This window comes from Tauraco erythrolophus, chromosome 8 (assembly GCF_009769465.1).
Source record: "Tauraco erythrolophus isolate bTauEry1 chromosome 8, bTauEry1.pri, whole genome shotgun sequence".
Classification (NCBI taxonomy): Eukaryota; Metazoa; Chordata; class Aves; order Musophagiformes; family Musophagidae; genus Tauraco; species Tauraco erythrolophus.
The window spans coordinates 30,718,175-30,735,705 of NC_141472.1; the positions used below are offsets into that span (position 1 = coordinate 30,718,175).

Below are 17,531 nucleotides of genomic sequence, written 5' to 3' on the forward strand. Positions count from 1 at the left end.
ATGCTAAGAGTTTAAATATTGTGATTTTATTTTTCATTTAGGTTGAAGATTGTAAAAATTTCTTTTAAGTGCAAACAGTTTTTTATTCAACTTAGGAAAGAATTGGTGAGTACTGTTTTAAAATTCATTTCAAAAAATGAAAGCAATGAAATTTCTCCATACTGCACGTCTGCATTGTACTGGCTGATATTGTGTTGATTCTCGCCTTTATCTGCAATTAAAAGCACAGTTTCACCAACATTCCAGCTATTTCAGTTCTTCAGTGGGCCATTACAATGCTTCCTAAGACTTCTTTCATTTGATTTGCCTTATATTTTAGATACATTTTGGTTTACATTCGCATAAAGGAAATGTAACTTGCTTATATAAGACAAATGTTGAAAAAGTTGAAAGTAGATCAATATTAAATTTAAATTTCAGAAGAAACAAAATTAAAGATAATACTTAATCTGCTTCAGTTGTATATGTGCTTGTAAGTAAATATGTGGTTAAAACATGCTGGTTTATATTATTCAGGTTTAGTAATAGAAGTTGACTTTATTACTTGAACAGAAGAGATGAGTGTCTTTGCAGTTTTGAATTACATATGGTAATTTTTTATGCTTACTTCTTAATTTGTTGGGGAAAAAGTTGAAGCTCTCTGAAGAATGTGCATATCATTGCGTGTCATGTGTGTTTGCTACCCTGTGAAGCACCATAGGACCACTGCGTGTTTAATTCAGCAAGAAATGTATTGTTCCACGCCTCCAAGAGATTAGTCTGAACCCATCACAGACATATCACTGGGGAAAGATGGAGGAATTACTTAAAAATACGACTACGTGATTAACTCATCAGATTAGTTAAAAGGTTTTGTACACTTCTCATAGCTGAAAGGATTTGAAGACCTGAAATGCATTTACTGACTAGATAAAAAAAGATGAATTCTAGGCAGAAATGCATCTTGATTACTATAGGACTGATCTAGATTTAGAGACAATATAGTTAAACAAGAAAAATAGAAGGGGGAAACATCTGTTACGTCAGATCAGACTAATGGCTGGTGACTAGTACTAGTACTGAAAACAGGAGTCAAACTTTCTATCTTAAAAGTAAATCTGGTAAACTGAAGCCCAGGAGTTCACAGTTTTCACAAATGGAACTACCTGAGCACATGCAGACACTTCATTGTTTATGAGTTGACGGGAGAAGTGCTTGGAGCAGTGTGAGTAGCTATCATTTCAGAAGTAGGATAAAGAGGAGTTAGAGGATTTTGGAGTAATTATGTGTAGAAAAAAACCCCAACTTTGTTACGTGAAATAAACAGGAGTATCTGTCAATGTGAGCAGACATCATGCAAGATGAGCAGAAAAATCGTAATGATACAAAAAGGGAGAAGGGGTGCTGTGTGCAGATATTTCATCATGGTGAAACAGGTATTTCTTAACACCCTGGAGGAGCTATAGGCCAGTTCTCAAAGGCAAACTGATCTCTGATAGCCCAGAGGTCAAATTTTGTCTTGACACCAGTGTGTATAACTTCCATTACAGTTGCAGGAATGTTGTATTTAGATCTGAGATGAGAATTTGGGTTTTTATTTGGAATTCAGAAATTAGGAACTGCAGTTGTTTTCTAAATCAGAACTTGAGGAAAAGTCTGTAGTAGCAGAGTTCAGGACCTTGAAGATTGAGATACCTAGACATAAAATTGCACTGTGTACTGTACTTGAGTGTTTTCTCTATTTTCTGCAGAAGAAAAGTCTGCATAGAGTTGAAGATAATATAAAGATAGCTTTCTCAGCTTTCTCATCTTGTTTGTTCTGTTGCTTTTTAATACTCTGCATATTGTTACTTGCACCAGGATGTAGTATATGTAACTAATGTAATTTCTCTTCTGAGAAATCTTATCCAAGCCAACAAGTTAAAAAGCCTCGTACTGTTTTTCTTTAAACTCTATGTATCAGATGAAAACTGATGGCAAGAACTTAATTTTCATTCATTCCAAGCCATGAATATCTCAAGATCAAAGCTCCAATTTGGCTTCCAAAGAAGGCATACTTAAACTAATTTTTTAATCAAACTTAATATTAAAATTGTTGTTTCCAGAATTACTTTCCCTGAGTAGACTCACAGGATAAGCTTCGTCTCACCTATATTCAGCTTCAGTTAGGTTAAAAGAACATGTCTTCTATTTCATGAGGATTAGCTAAGCAAAGCCAATCATTAGACTTCCTCTATAGTAACCAGACACGTGCCAAGGGTGGAATATCTTGCATGAATTGGAAGTACATTTTAGGATGGATGAAGTTGCTCTCTGGTGGTATATGCTTACTTTTGCTTTCACTCCCATTAACAATGAAGGCAGCCTAAATGGCACTTTATAGGCAGCAGAAACTAGGTGAAGTGACTCAGTGATTGCACATTTGATATGTAAAATATCTCTGGTCTAGTGCTTTGTATTTTCACTGCCATGTCATAAGCAGGTGTTTTTAAATACACAGTCATTCATGGTGTGCTGATGATGTGTTTCAAAATTGTAAATATATAACAAATTGTACAGCTGAGCAACCATGTTTATTCTGATGCAAAGCTGAGATGCTGTAGGGATATTAGATTAGTGGACTTGGGAGAGGAATTTGCCGGTGGTTTTTATTTTTTCCAAAGTGGGCTAGATATGCCTTTAAGTAGTCCTAAACATATTTTTCAAATACTGCTAATGAGTGTTGAGAGCTTTTAATTGAAACTGCCCTCAAAAGTGCAAATGCCTTATCTTTTAATCGTCTATTAAATTTATTCCCTGACTTGACTTTACTTAGAGACATCAACATAAGTAGAGTCATTTGCCTACTTTTAATAGATTATATCTGTGTTTAAATAAATCACTTAAAGGAAGTCAGGTGAAGCAGTTTAATATCAAAGTCATTTTCCACTGGTAGTATAATATAATCTTGAATGGAAGCTGGTTGTGTACTTTGACAATTATGTAGCTGAAGCACGCATCCACTGGAGTAGATTTCCTTGCCATTGTTTCTTTATGATTTTATGGGACATAAAGAATGTTATATGTATGACTGGTTCATCTGACATTAGAAGCCCCTGACCCATAACTCCAATGGCAGGTGTTTGCACCGTATTTTTGTTTATTCTGCCTGGTCCATATGCTGCTTCCCTTATGTGCTTTGAAGCTGTTTGAGAACAATTCAATAGTTTCATTTTTCTAGATGTTTCCCTAAGCTTCTCTGGTTTTAGTTGGTTTCACCCTTGGCTGTTGTAATGTCAGTAGTCAGTGTCAAGCTCTTAATGCTGTCCAGCATGCTTTTGTGGTCTTGATTCTTTGACAGCCAAATAAGCTGTTCAGCATGTTCTTTTGCTCTTTTAGAGCCCACATGTCCACTGAAAAATTACTTGAGTCTGTAACAAAACAATATCCAAGTCCACTATTTGTGGAATATCTTGAGTCTCTGGAGCATCTACTGCTTATAAAGGGCAAGGTTTTTTGTCTCTCTCAGAGATGGCAGTAGGGAATTTTTGCTCTGTTCTGGGATTTTTCTTAGTTTAGGCAAAGTGAAAGAGACCCACTAGAGAATGTGGTTTTCAACCCAGTTTCTCTCCTGAGCAGTGAGAAATCTGCTCTGCAGTCCCTATTTTGAATCAGGCAAAGGTGGGTTTGAATGAATGTCCCCACCCAAGGTGAATGTTCAAGGGTCAAGGTGGTGTGTGTGAGGGGAATCAATATCCATCCTGTTCTTTTTGTTTGTTTTTTGTCCTTTTAATAAAAGGAATCACAAACATGACAGACTTTACTTTGCCCTATCCCTGCAGTGTTTCTTCTTGGACTCTATAGGTAGACTGCCACATGGTGTAAGATTGTGATTTACATTAACTTACATGATGGTATTTGGTGCGCCTGTAGCTTCACGCTTGGGCCCTGAGCCTGTCATCACAGGTATTGCATTCCAGCTGCTTCACTCTTCTCCCCCTCTGTAGCAAGCAGGCTGTTTTCCTCTCTCTAATAGGAACCAAGGATGTAATTAGTAAGATAGTAATTTTAGAGCAGAATCCAACTGTGACTTCCTGAGGTAGTCTTCTAACACTGTCTCAACAGACCTAAAACCCTGAAATGCCTGTACGTGATTGTCACACTGTAGAACATTCAGCATCTTCTGGGAGCCTGGTGCTATTCTCATAGGCTGCAGTATGACTGTCCTGTTATTTTGTGTGCTTTTGGCTGAAGTGCCATCGACACTAACAAGTGTTGCCTTGGGGTATTAACGCTGAGCGCACATTGATTCAAGCCTACTATTTGCAGGGAAAACAGGAGCAATCTTACTCTAAATCGAGCTACCAGACAGCAGCAGAACCAGGGCTTGCACTCCAGAATCATCAGCAAAGATGAATTTCAAGTGCCCAACTTACGTTTGGGTTTTACAGAACCTGCAAGGGTGGATAGGAAAAGAATGGGTGCCCTTAGGAGCCGATATGTTACACTCTTCTTTACCTTAAGGATTGATTCCTAGCTGTGATTGAGCTGAAGGGCAGGGTTTGAGAATCAGTTCTGCGCTGCAAAGAAAGCCTTAAAAGCTGTGAATAGAACTGTTGTTAAGGTACCTTTAAAGCTCTGACACGCCAAGTTCCTGTGGAAGTGCTGTTCCGCATTACAATTAGGCTGATCTAGCTTCGGCTCCTTCTTTTCTTGCCATGCCAGCTCCTCCTTCATGCTTCATGCCTGATCTAGTGATCAGATGATGGTATGAGAATCAGATCAGCACATTCTCTGGAATACAAACTAGAGGAAACAGCAGGATTTTTTTTTGCCTCCCTAACGCATAATGCTTTAAGAGTGACATGAAAATGCATGATCAGCAGCTCATATAATTAGTGAAATTCTCTTTTCCAATAGTGTAAAAGACTGACAGAGCATTAAAATTTGCTACATCATGAGAACTTTTTGTTGGAATTTAAAAATCCTAGGTGGTTCATACTTTATGGAAACAGATAAGGCAGTCCATAATTTTACGTAGTTGCTATCTTGCAGAATAGTAATGTATCTTGTTTATATTATTGTACATAACATTGTTGATAAATTTTAACTGAATAGGTAATGGACTTAATTTCTGTTCCCTTGTTCGTGACTTAATTTTTAAGTACTTCTGTTAACATGTCTAGAAAATACAGGGAACAGTTGGCAATACTTGGAAATTAAGAAAAGAGATATAAGTAAATTTTGTGAACTGAAGTAAAATATCAAGTTTTAGTTTCTTGCATATAATTTCTTGAATTTTGTCAATAGATACTCAGAATTTTCTGTTTACTTTTTGAATTCGTTTTATTCTTTACCTTAAATTCATCATATGACTGAAAGCACAGTGCCATTCTTAGCCATTAGTCCTGACAACTTCCCAGATACAACACTGGGAGAAGAGTTGCAGGTCTGTGGCCCAGTGTCTCAGCAGATCTAAAGATGAGCAGGCCAGCAAAATCTTAACTTGGCAAAGCAGTTTACTGCTAAGTGAAACCAGTTAAGGTGCGCTAATGTCGTGCAGAATTTAGTACTGTGAAGGGAAAGCAGGGTGCTGATGATGGTTTTCTTGCCTACAAAGCTTGTAATCAAGCTCCCTCAACAGGCAGAATAGCTTAGCTTGCTGTACGATTTTGCTTCTTTCCTTTACCAGGAACCTAATTAACCATTTAGAAGTAGGCATATCAGTCAGTAACTTCACAATCTCTAATTGACACGTGTGCGTGACAATTTCTTCTCTTAACTGTAGTCATCTTGAAACAGGGAGGCATGTTGCCTTTGAGTTCTTGAATCAGAGAAATTTTTAAATGTGGTTTCGGTCCCACCTTTTTGGACTATTGCTTCCCATCTGTTAACCTGTGAGCAGCCTTATTAAAAAAAAAAAAAGTGACTGTAAACTTTAAAATTCCTTTACAGAAAACTTAGAGATATTGTAAAAGGGTTTATAATACATAAATTTAAGGTAAAATTAGCAAATCACTTCAAAAAGCATAATTACGGGAAAAAAACCCCAAAACCTAACAGTATTTATCTTAATTTCAAAAGTAACTGGGAATAATTTTTATCTGAAATATTTTTTTCTCATTTTTAGCATGAATCTAGAGAAACGTTACTGGGATTCAATATGGTGAATTATCGAGCATGTAAGAATTTGTGGAAAGCTTGTGTTGAACATCACACGTTCTTCCGTTTGGACAGACCACTCCCCCCTCAGAAGAACTTTTTTGCACATTATTTCACTTTGGGTTCCAAGTTCCGGTACTGGTAAGTGCTGATTTGAAATATATGGGGAAGAATATAAGAGAACAGGCAACTCATCAATAAACATAGAGAATTATTTAGAATCTATATTAAAAGGTGCCATAATTCAAGTAGCTTTTGAATTCTGCAACTGTTCCCCTCCTGTGTTTCCCTGGCCTAAGTTTCAAATGTCAGTTAATTTGTAGGATATCTTGGAAATACAATTATTGTATTATTAGCGGTTGTTATCAAGCTAGTACTCTGAGATTATCTCACAGGCTGCATTTCTTTGCCTGCTTACCTACTGGGTTATGTTTATCTTAAAAATGTTGTCTCAGAACTTCAAAGCCTTTGGCCTGGTGTTTTTGAAAACTGATAGATTTCAGATCCTGCATGCAGCAGCAGCGACAAAACAGATCTAAATAAAGATCAAACAGAAATCAGCAAAAAGAAGCTTGTACAAGTAAAGCTCGCTTAAACTAGATGCATACAAATAGACAACTAGGTGGAGACAAAAAACATGTTTTCTGCACCAAAACCAGAAGTTAAGAAAATAATGATGAAAGTAAGTCCATAACTTTTAAGGATAAGCTTGACATAATGGGCAAAAAGCTTGAAGGTGCAAAGAATGACTGTGGAATAACTATAATCTCCAATTGCAATTTCTATTCTAATGATAGAGTGGCTGGTGTTGATTTTTAAAGTGTTTTATGCTTTTTATTAAAAAAAACAAGTCTTAGTTAAATAGCTGAGTTCACTGTCTCCGCAAGCAATGCAAAACGCCGATGGTTTAAATCATGCCTGGAGAATAATGGAGCTCCTACTAATCATCCGTCTGGAATGGCAACAGAGTCTGTGACGTACAGAGAGAGATGATGAAAAACTGGCCAACACAATAACAGGCTGTTTCTGTTAAACTTGTGAATTGCATAAATGTATAAAGAGGAAAGTAATTCAGCGGCTCAACTTTTTTACCATCTATTTTTTTGACCAGCATTCACAGCACCCATTTGAGAAACAGCATTCTGTGATCCTGAACAGTGTTTGAGACTTGGTTCAGTGTTACTGTAGTGAATTTAAGGGAGCTTTTCCCGTTTTTGTAAAGATTTTGAATTTGAATCATTGTGGTTACTATTACAGAATAGCTCTTTGATGATGACATTCAACTTACGGTAATGTAAGATGAAAAGGGAAACTGCATAAAAATGAAGAAGGTCATTAAAGTTAATGAAGCAGCCAAAAGGCTAGAGTTTCTGTAAGTAGTTTGAGAGATTGTTTAGAAGGCGACACAATAGTAGTAACACGGCACACAAGGGGAGGTTAAGGGCACTGGGCTCGTTTAATCTGGTGAAGAGGAAGTTCAGGGGGAACTTAGTAGCAAGCCTAAAGCTACGTCAAGGGCAGTTTCAGAAATGATGGAGCTAAACTTGTGCTGGTTTAGGCAGCTGGTTAATGACAGGTGATAGAACAAGGAGCAACAGCCACAAATTTAATTTTGAAAATTGTAGCTGGATGTTAGAAAAAGTTGTTTTTGTTTTTTTTTTATTTCTAGGAGGGTAGTGCACTACTGGAAGAAGTTACTTGGAGATCTTGCAGGATTTCTTATTTTTGAAGGCTTTCAAAACTTGGCTGGGCAAAGAAACCAGAGACATGAAATTATTGAACTATTAAATGTATTGCTATTGCTATTGAACTATTATTTCCATTGGGCTGAAAGATTCTAATAAAGCAAATTTTAAAGCAAGATTTTTTTTAAAAAAAATAAAAGCTGCTTCCAGGAGGGACCAAGAAGACTACTGATGAGAAAATACTTCTGTACACTGTCCTTGGATTTTTGAAGTGGTCACTGTAGCCTTCCTCAGCAAAGACTCGTTAATAAGAAGTTAAACTGCCAAAACATCAAGAGTTTTATTATATATTAGTAACTGTTTTAACCAGGGAAACAAGTAGATCCCTTCTTCACAATGAAGGGAGGTTATCACTGAGGGAAGGGAAGTTTTTGTTGTAAAAGCTGAAGTTGACTGGAGAGAGTTTCAGTGGTATGTAGCAATGAGGGTGAGTAGGCAATAAAATGATAGATCAAGTTCCATATCCAAAATTGCAAAATAATCTACACAGGGAGAGAAAAGAAGAGTAACATCAATTATAAATAAGCAATTACTGTCTTGGACCTTTGTAGTTAATTCTCTGAAAATGTTAAATCAACTATTAGTTATAGAAAGGCAAATACAACGTTAGAGTTGTTGGAAAGGAATGGAGGAGTATATAGACAACTTAATGCTTGTTAAGTTAAAAACGTATAACTCCAGGAAGTTAGCAGGCAGCAGGTGTGAAAAGAGAGATTTTGCCAAATCGCAGCATGGCAGAAGTTGGAAGGCAGCTCTGGACACTTGTCGAGTCCAATGCCTTGTTCGAACAGGGTCCACTGTAGCAGGTTGCCTAGGGCTGTGTCCAGCCAGGTTTTGAATGTCTCCAAGTGTGGAGATGCCACATCATCTCTGAGCAGCCTGATCCAGTGTTTCACCACCTTCACAGTGAGAAAGTTTTTGTGTTTTTGTTGTTGTTGTTTTTCCCTCCTTGTTCAGGTAGGATGTCTCATATTTCAGTTTGTGCCCGTTGCCTCATGTCATGTCTCTGGGCTCCCTTGAGAAGAGTCTGGCTGTCTTTTTTTGCTTCCCCCTTCAGGCATTTGTTCACACGTACTTCATCCCCCTGAGCCTTCTTTTCCTGAAGCTGAACAGTCCCAGCTCTCTCAGCCTCTCCTTGTACATCTCCTTGTCTTTCTGGCCCTTTGCTTGACTTGAGTAGCCCTAGGACTTGACACAGCACTGCAGATGTGGTCTCACCAGTGTTGAGTAAACCTGCTTTCTAACCAGTTGGCCCTCAAGCCCATGCATGAGGTTATTCCTCTCCAAGCGCAGGTCTTTGCATTTCCATCCTCTGCATTTCATGAGATTCCAATTGGCCCATTTCTTCAGCCTTCACATATCCAGTAGTTCTGTAATATGAATGTGAAAATAGCTAATTATTCTTTGATTTCATAGTGTAACTGTTCCTGGGAGGGTCAGAAAAGAGCAGAGTTTTAAGTATCATTATCCTTTAGGACATGTATCCTCTGACTCTGTCTCTTGGTATGAACTTATGAACGGGAAAGTGGCTGCAAGAGGGGGTTTTGCTGGTATCTCGCCACCAATTCTTAACTGCTGATAGACACTCAAAAAAGATTGTATTTTAAAAAAAAAAAACACAGAAATTATGAAATATTATAAAGGATCTTTGATTTGACACAAGACATCTGGTCTTACATGAAAAGTCAGCAAGTTCTAAGTTCTAATCTTGGTTTTGACAAGTTGTGTAGAAGAATACAATCCTGATGTGCTTCTCTAATTTCTCCATATTTTGCTGAACTAAGTAGCAGGTAAGTTATTAGAAATTCAGGGAATAGTTTAGGAGGAGTACAGAGGAGATACTGTAGCTTTTGATTGTGGCTATGACAGGAAAGATTATAGTGTTAAGTGTTATCCAAAGATTCAAGCAGAACTTTCTTACTGTTTTCAATAAGAAGAAAAAGGAAGAGAAGAGAGAGCTTTATGTTATGCCTGAAATTAATTGGTCTTTGTTATAGTTAGACTCTAGTGGGAAAGACCACCTTCTTCTTTCTTAGCCCAATGTTGTCAAAAGTTACTCTGTACTGAAGCTAGCACAATTGCTGCAGCATGACTGAAAGTAGAATTTAAGGTATTTTTTTGTTGTTGTTGAGATGGTTCAATTTTAAGCAGGAAATTGTTATTCCAAGTTTGTTGCGTTTAGTGGTTTGGTTTTGTTTTGTTTTCCAGTGGGAGAACAGAGGTTCAGTCTGTGCAGTATGGTAAAGAAAGAGCAAACAAGGACAGGGTATTTGCAAGGTAAGCAACTTATGTTCGTACAGGATCAGTAAGTCTTCTGTTTGTATCTTTTAAGATGTTATGGGATCATTGTTTTCTGTTTGCAAAAATGTAAAATGGAGAGCAACTGTTGTTGACTTGCTGGTGGCTCGACTTAACCATATTAAGGAGTTTAATTTTTATGTGGGAGGATGTCTCTTTGGGGCGGCCAGAAATGGGGGAGAATCTTAAGACAGAAAAGTTAATGAAAGTATTCTTTAATATTTCCCCTTTTATATATTTTTGAAATTCAGAATTGCCTTCCATCTGTGCAGTTTGTTTTTACATGTACTAGCCCTTTTTGTTCTGTCTTTATTGCAAAGAATGATCTCTAGCTATTCCATTAAAATATTGAGTTACTTGATGTGTTTTATCCCTTACAACAACCTACAAATGTACACACTTTTCCTTTAGAATAAGGCACTGCGAGTGTCTGTCTTGGTGAGAACAGCTTTATCACTAGAGTCCCAATGAGGGACTATGAAAAATTTTCAGACTCCTGAGGGGTTTAGTGATTGCAAGAAAACAGTCAATACAGATTTAGTTCTTCATTCAGAAATTATGGTACAGTATTCAAAAGTAAACCTGGTGCTGCATCTGTTTGGCAGTCTGCTCTAATCATTAATAGCAAGAATCCTTATGAGCAGGGAGCATGCTCCATGCTTTTTTTTTTATGCTTATAGTTTTACTGAGATGAGGAATGTCTTTCAGCACAGTTACCCCTTAAGGAACTCTGGAGTTCAAATTTATGCTCACAGACTTTTAGTAACAAGCCCAGCAACCTTTCTCAAGTACCTGCAAAGACTTTTTCAGAGCGTTGGTGAATTTTGCCTTGATTTCTTGCCCCCCACTCCCCACCTTCTTTCTCCCTGTGCAATATGCTATAATTTGAGTTTTTAGCTGGGCACACAGTAGATACCCAGCTCCATATTAGAAGGATTTGGGAGCAGAAGTGCTGTGATACGTTTGTACAACAGGTAGATTTTTGTAAGACCAATTTGTTCTGTGTGCTGTAGAATTATTTTTTACTCTATTTAATTTACTTTGGGAGTCTGGTTAGATTTTTAGTTGGGGCAGCTTTTTTAGTACTCAGAAGACTCAACACCATGACAAGTGAGTTTTATTCATTTAAATGACAGTTACGAGTCAGTTAAAAACTACTTTCCTTGTTGCACTCTGAACTTGGCAATTCCCCATAAATAAGTAGGATGGAGGGAGAGCCGATACTTGGTTTTGAGGAGTATATTTATCATTTTAGAAACTCTTATTCAGTAGATGGCAGTCTTCTCTTTGAGTCAAAATGGAACAAGTGATGCTGGGCTCACTTGTATTTTGTAATATATACTCTGGATAAAATGGAAAGCCGTGGCTAGAATTGCTCTGATGTTTTCTCAAGTCTTTTTGACTTTTTTTTAGTTAATAAATTACTTGGCTTTTCTGTCCTCAGTAATTTTATTTTCCACTACTGCTTTTGGATTGAGGAACACAGCATTCATCCTCACCTTTTGAGCTGTTTAGTAATGCTGCCGACTGATAAATGTCTGAGGCATATATGAGTACGTCAGTGAACTGAAATTAATGGCATATTGTACCAAATACACCTCAAAAAGCTTTTAAAATAGATCATCACAGTTTCTTCCTCTGTCCTTTCCATCACAGAGTGCAATTAATGCATTTTCAATTTTAAAGACTTTTAGTATTTTCAAGAGTGAAAAAACCTGAAATATAAGATATTTCCAGAACACTGTGTGGTTCAAGAAGCTTAATCTAAGAATGTTATCTTTAATTCTTTATCTTCTAGACATCTAAATTTCAGACTGAAATAGCGAGTAGATGTGAGCCCTTTTGCGTCCGTACGGAAGATAAATTGTGCTTTTTAAGGTTTTACAGGTATAATGTGGTTTTTGTTCCTGGAACCTGCCTTTCACTTTCTCAATGTGTCTTTCTCAGACAAAGTCATCTTGTTGTTGACCAGCTTTTTAAGCTGTCAAGCAGTTGGCTTGTTTCGATCCCTTTTGAAAGTTCTGCTAGAGGTTGCTTGCCTTTTGCTATGAAACCAGGGGCATGCTAATGTTACAGTCAGGTCTTTCTTGGGAATGAAGGGGAAACAAAAAAAATTAAATAATTACCGTTGCTTTCATTATTACCACATCAGAAGATTTATTCAAGATCAGTTAAAAAAAGGTGTTTTCAGGATTTTTTTCTAGAGCTATCCAGATTTGCACTCTATTTTCTCATCAATATCTAACTAGAAACTGCCTTATTTGAGCTCATACTGTCTAAGCAAACTTTCAAATAATTTCATTGTGAGAAAGTAACACCCAATAGTTACATTGAGGTGCTGTTTGAGTGATCTGTTTGTTCTGTGTTGGGAAATGGTGATTGCCACAAGTAATGATCATTTAGCTTTTGTACACTGAGTGGAAAGTAGGTACAGAGCACAAGACATGGAAATAACATTTCTTAACAGCTGTTTGACTAAAACAAGCAGCCTACAATTAGCAGGCTTAGCTGTTTGTCCTCAGGATTTTACTTTCAAATTAACTGAAGTAGTATTCGTGGATTTTTTTTCCCCCCAATCATAAATCATTTAAAAAAAGATATGTTTCTGTGAAAGAGTGTAATAAATTTGATACATTTTGTAGTGCTGTTTTCATAATTTTCATGCAGCACTAACTTCAGCATTTAGAAGATCGTTGCTGCAGTTGTTTAGATTTTTTTTTTTTTTTTAAATCTTCAGTACAGCTATTCTCTTGGCCTCAATTGTTGCAGGATATTTGCAACCCAAGAAAACTCTTAAGAATTCCTAGGAGCATAATAAAAGTGAAAGTAGATAATAAAAGTGAAAAAAGTTCAATCAAGTCGTGAATAGAGAGATTTCCTAAAGAGCACTGTTCTCTCTTAGAAGCCTCACAAAATATTCTAATTCTGTTCAGTTCCGATGGTGTGTACTGGAGCTGAAAGAAGGCAGTTTGTGTGTTGTCTGATAGTGAGTGGGTATCTCAGTCAATCAAATTTGGATTTGCAAACTCCTTAACATGAAGTTGCAATCTCTGTTTCCAAAAATCCAATCTTGTTTCAACCGTGCGTTTATTCAGGTTAATTAAATAATTCCTTAGCTGCTTTAAACTGCATAGGTCATTTGTAGTGTATCTGCAGATTTGCATATAGTCTGAAGCAGTAGTCACCAGTTCTGCTGAGAAAGGCATTCCCTGTGCTCCTTGTCAAAATACAAAGCAAGGCTGTAGCTCCAGGTTACAGTTGTTTTGGGGACAGAAATTATTGAAAAGATTGCCACCTGTGTTCCCAAACAATACCCTCTTTCTTTCCCAGCTTCTGTGAGAATTTAGCACTTCGGCTGTGGGACACACAACAAATTCTGTCTTAAAAAGCTTTTGTGTACTGTAGCTGAGCTTTTTTGTGGTTGTGTTATGGAATATCATCCCTGCTACTAGGGTTTTTTTTGTGTGGTTTTTTTTTTATTTTATTTGACGTAATATCGCAGCTTGTAAGACTGTTCTTGATTTTGGGGGTAGGAAAAGTTTTTGGTCTCTCTCTCCCTGCTCTGATAGATAGGAGTTATTCAAAATTTTTTAAGAATGTCTCTGCAGATACACCAAAAATGAAATCTGAAAATTGTTTACTCTGTTAACTAGCAGTGCTGGGTGCTGGGGTGCAATAACAGCATCCAGACTAAGCAGACAAATGTGGAATTTAGAATTTTAAAGTTTGTCAAAGCATTTCAAAAGTTTTTTACAGCTTACTCCCCGCTTCCCATCTCCTCAGCTGCACTCAGGCATGAGAAAGTTGTTTGAATATTGTAAGGAATTGGAGATACAGGAGAAATTCACAGGAATATTTCACAACATATCTTAAAAGCTAGTGAAAAATCGCTTATTGTTAGATTTAGAAGTGTTGGAAGGAGAACTAGTATCAAAAGCCACAGCACTGAGAAGTTCGGTGCTGCAGTGTGGTAATTTTTTCTTTGAAATTTCTGCAAAGACAGGAAATGGAGGCAACAAACATGAGTGGGTGGGACTGTGAGGTTAGAGCTGTTAATAAAATAATTGAAACGAACCTTTGCTGATAAACGCTGCAGCTGTTTATCGTGGTAGTAAGGTATTGTTTCTGAAAGACGAGACCCTATGCACAGTAAAAGGTGAGTTTTCTTAACACTTTTTGATAGGTAAGAAAGCGATGCTTCTCATTTTAGAGTTATGTTCATTAGTGGCATAGATTGAGGAAGCTCTCAAAAATATAGTTAGAAGCTATGACTTAAGATATAATGCAGTGGCTCTTTTTTGAAGCAATCAAGAATTTAGTTTTTGGAAAAACTTGGATTGGTTTTTATCCTCTGCCTGTATACTTTTGTGTCTCTCCTTGTGATTTAATTAGTTTTATACAGGCAAAGATAGTGTCTTTTCACTGTTGTTGCGCATTTGAAGGAAAAGAAAAAGGCAAAACAAAACAAAACAAAAACAAAACAAAAACAAAAAAAAACCCAAACAGTACCAACTTTCCTATATTCCACTTGTTGCTTTTTCACTGAAGGTAAGTAAGGTTCAACAGCTGCCTTTATATATCTGTCAGAAAATACTATGTCTGCAGTCCTGTATTTAACCAGTTTAGCACTGGATGTATTATTATGTTCCTGTGCAGTTTTTTTTCTCAGCCCGTTCTCTGGCTAGTAGAATCCCTCTCTTGGCAGAGTTGGCTCTTGGTGCTAATCTGCTGGCTGTAAGCGTGCTGTCAGCAACACCTAGCTAATGATGGCTTTGATTAATAAAGTGATAGTGAACGGATAATGTTGGGCATGTGTTTAAGTTCTGCTGGTTTCTTGTAATTTTACCTGTTCAGAACTGCTCTAATTTACTATGTGTGTGAAGAAAAACATCTGAGTGGCTTGAGTTGCTCACATGTGAAGCAAATTACAGAAATTGAAATATTTATTTAATTGATATTATATCAAGCTAATTACTTTTTAAATCAAATTAATACTGCTTAAATATAGTGAAGAATTTCACTTTCTAAGAATCTGCAAGTGTTTTTTCCTCAGGAATTAAATAGTTGGTATTTTCCCTGATTTCAAGTATCAATATGCTATTAGATTTTTTTTTTTTCCCAGGTGGAATAAGACCTGAAACAGTAGTATTTAGAATAGCCCGTCCTGCTTAACTGTCTGAAATTTTTCAGCTGTTATTCAGTAAGTCTTTAGAGCAGCAACTAGCACACAATACATGTTCAGAACTACTTGGGGATGTAAAACCAAAAATAAACCCTTCACACACAGATCACCACTCCTTTAGTATCAAACAAACACTGTTGACATCAACAGGACTTATGTGTTTCTGCAAGTGAAGATAGATTATTCAATATGATGCTTGCTTGGTTATTGCTGTAGCCTTTTTTGATGATATCGAGGTGGTCTTAAGGTGGTGACTTGCATTGAGTTTTAAGTTCCGTGAGAAACAAAAATGTGTTTGTAACTCAGGGAGGTAATTTGTATGCGGGTAGTTCCTTTATTTCTCAAAGTTTTTATGGACTTGCACTTTCAGTAAATCAGTAAGGTGATAACGATGAAGATAAAGAACAGTTACTGTGTGTCCCAAGGACAGCAAAGGCAGAAGTTATTTTGTGATATGGGCGTATGGAGCTGGTGAAAGACATGCCGGAGTTATGCTGATACAAAAATATGTTGTCACCTCGTTGTGCAAAGCTGGAGAGTAGAAAAGAGTATAGTGATAGAATATAAAGGCAAATGGGAATGAAATGATCATGGCACAAGAGAGACATGAAATTGAGGTATCACTGGAACACAAGAGGATTGGGTAATGACAGAGGAGAAATTTGAACTATATATCACCATGCAAGTAGTAGAAGTAAAGTAAAAACCCGGTAATGCAAAATATGCAGGACACTTAAGGATTGTTTAAAAGAATTTTCGCTTTTGGCTGAAGAATTTTCAGTTGAAAACAAACAGCAAAAGTCTGGGTGTGTTTAGTCACAGGATAACCGAACCATCTAAGAAGCATGTCACGCTAAGAAAAAAACAACCACAACTCTTAGATGATTCATTTGATGATTTCCAGTATAAAAAGGAAATACAGTATTTCATGAGAGATTGCAAGTATGGTCACGTTTGTGCTTAAGAAATAGGTGAAAGAAACAGCAGAAAGGGATTGGTAGGTATCCTGCAAAGACTGGACAGTGATAAGAAAAAGTTTCCTTAATATCACGAAAGGGCAACCAGTAGAAAATACAGTTCCTTTTGTACAAAAACACTGGTAGTAATGACCTTTAACCTGAAGGACGTTTCTGGCGTTAAAACCAAGTGAAGTTTGGTTCTCCACGAAGACGTTTAAATAGGATGAATGCTTCTGCCTTACAGATGGCAAAATGTATTCTGGAAGAAAGCATGTCACCTTGATGGAAATCCCTGATCGGTAAACAAAACCCAGCAGCTCTGTGGCCATGTTGATGGTTACCCCACTTTCGGTTCTCCAAAGTCTTGGGGAGTTTTTTTTGGGCTGGTGTTTCCACTGGTTCATTTTTCTTGCAGTAGCTGAGTAGTTGTGTTACAGGTTTTGGGGGAGTTTTTTTGTTTTGGGTTGTGGGTTTTTTTGTTGTTTTTTTTTGGATTTGGGGTTTTTTTGTGTGTGTTTTGTTTTGTTGTTTGTTTTTTTCATTGTTTGTGTGTGTGTTGTTTGTTTGTGGTTTTTTTTTTTTTCATTGTTAAGTTCAGACCTTTCTGACCATTCTATTGGAGACAGATTCCCTTTGAGGCATTAGAAAGGCCCAGTGAAGTTTAGTGGGTTCCTCTTCCATCTTGCCGGTCTCCTTCCCAGCCAACAGTATTTTATGACTATATATCATTGATGTTCTACAAAGTGCAGAAAATGAAGTACAATATAATGAGAAAATACAGAGCTGCTCATTTAAATATAGTTTTGCATTATTATATTTCCTTTCATCTGTATAATTTAGTTTCCTGTGATAGAACATCCACAGTTTTCTTGTGGTGAATTTTATGTAATTTTGTTCTTACCTCATATAATTTTTGGTTAGTCATTTTACTTTCTTCTTCCAGATCCCCCAGTAAACCCTTGGCACGGAAATTAATGAGTGGGATGGACTGGGAAGTAGTGAGTAGGAATTCACTGTCTGATGATAGGTTGGAAACACAGAGTCTACCATCACGGTCTCCACCTGGAACCCCGAATCAGTAAGTAGCATCGAATCTTCTCTCCCTGGAAGTGACTGTACCTTTAATGGGAATGACCTACTTCTGTAATAAAAGGATTAATGCATTATGGAGACAAATAATTTCACAGATTGTGTTGAGTGCTTCTCTGGAACATTTGGCTCCAGATA

The 17,531-nt window shown here is 37.0% G+C and overlaps 1 protein-coding gene across 1 annotated transcript in view; it reads left to right on the forward strand.

Annotated features, from left to right (window-relative positions):
* PTPN4 (protein tyrosine phosphatase non-receptor type 4) overlaps positions 1 to 17,531 on the forward strand; it is a 125,230-nt gene that overhangs the window by 76,299 nt on the left and 31,400 nt on the right. The window contains exons 11-14 of the mRNA XM_086615921.1: positions 42 to 105; positions 6,089 to 6,261; positions 10,074 to 10,142; positions 17,248 to 17,382. Coding sequence (XP_086472047.1) covers positions 42 to 105; positions 6,089 to 6,261; positions 10,074 to 10,142; positions 17,248 to 17,382 — 441 coding nt within the window. The remainder of the gene's footprint in view (positions 1 to 41; positions 106 to 6,088; positions 6,262 to 10,073; positions 10,143 to 17,247; positions 17,383 to 17,531) is intronic.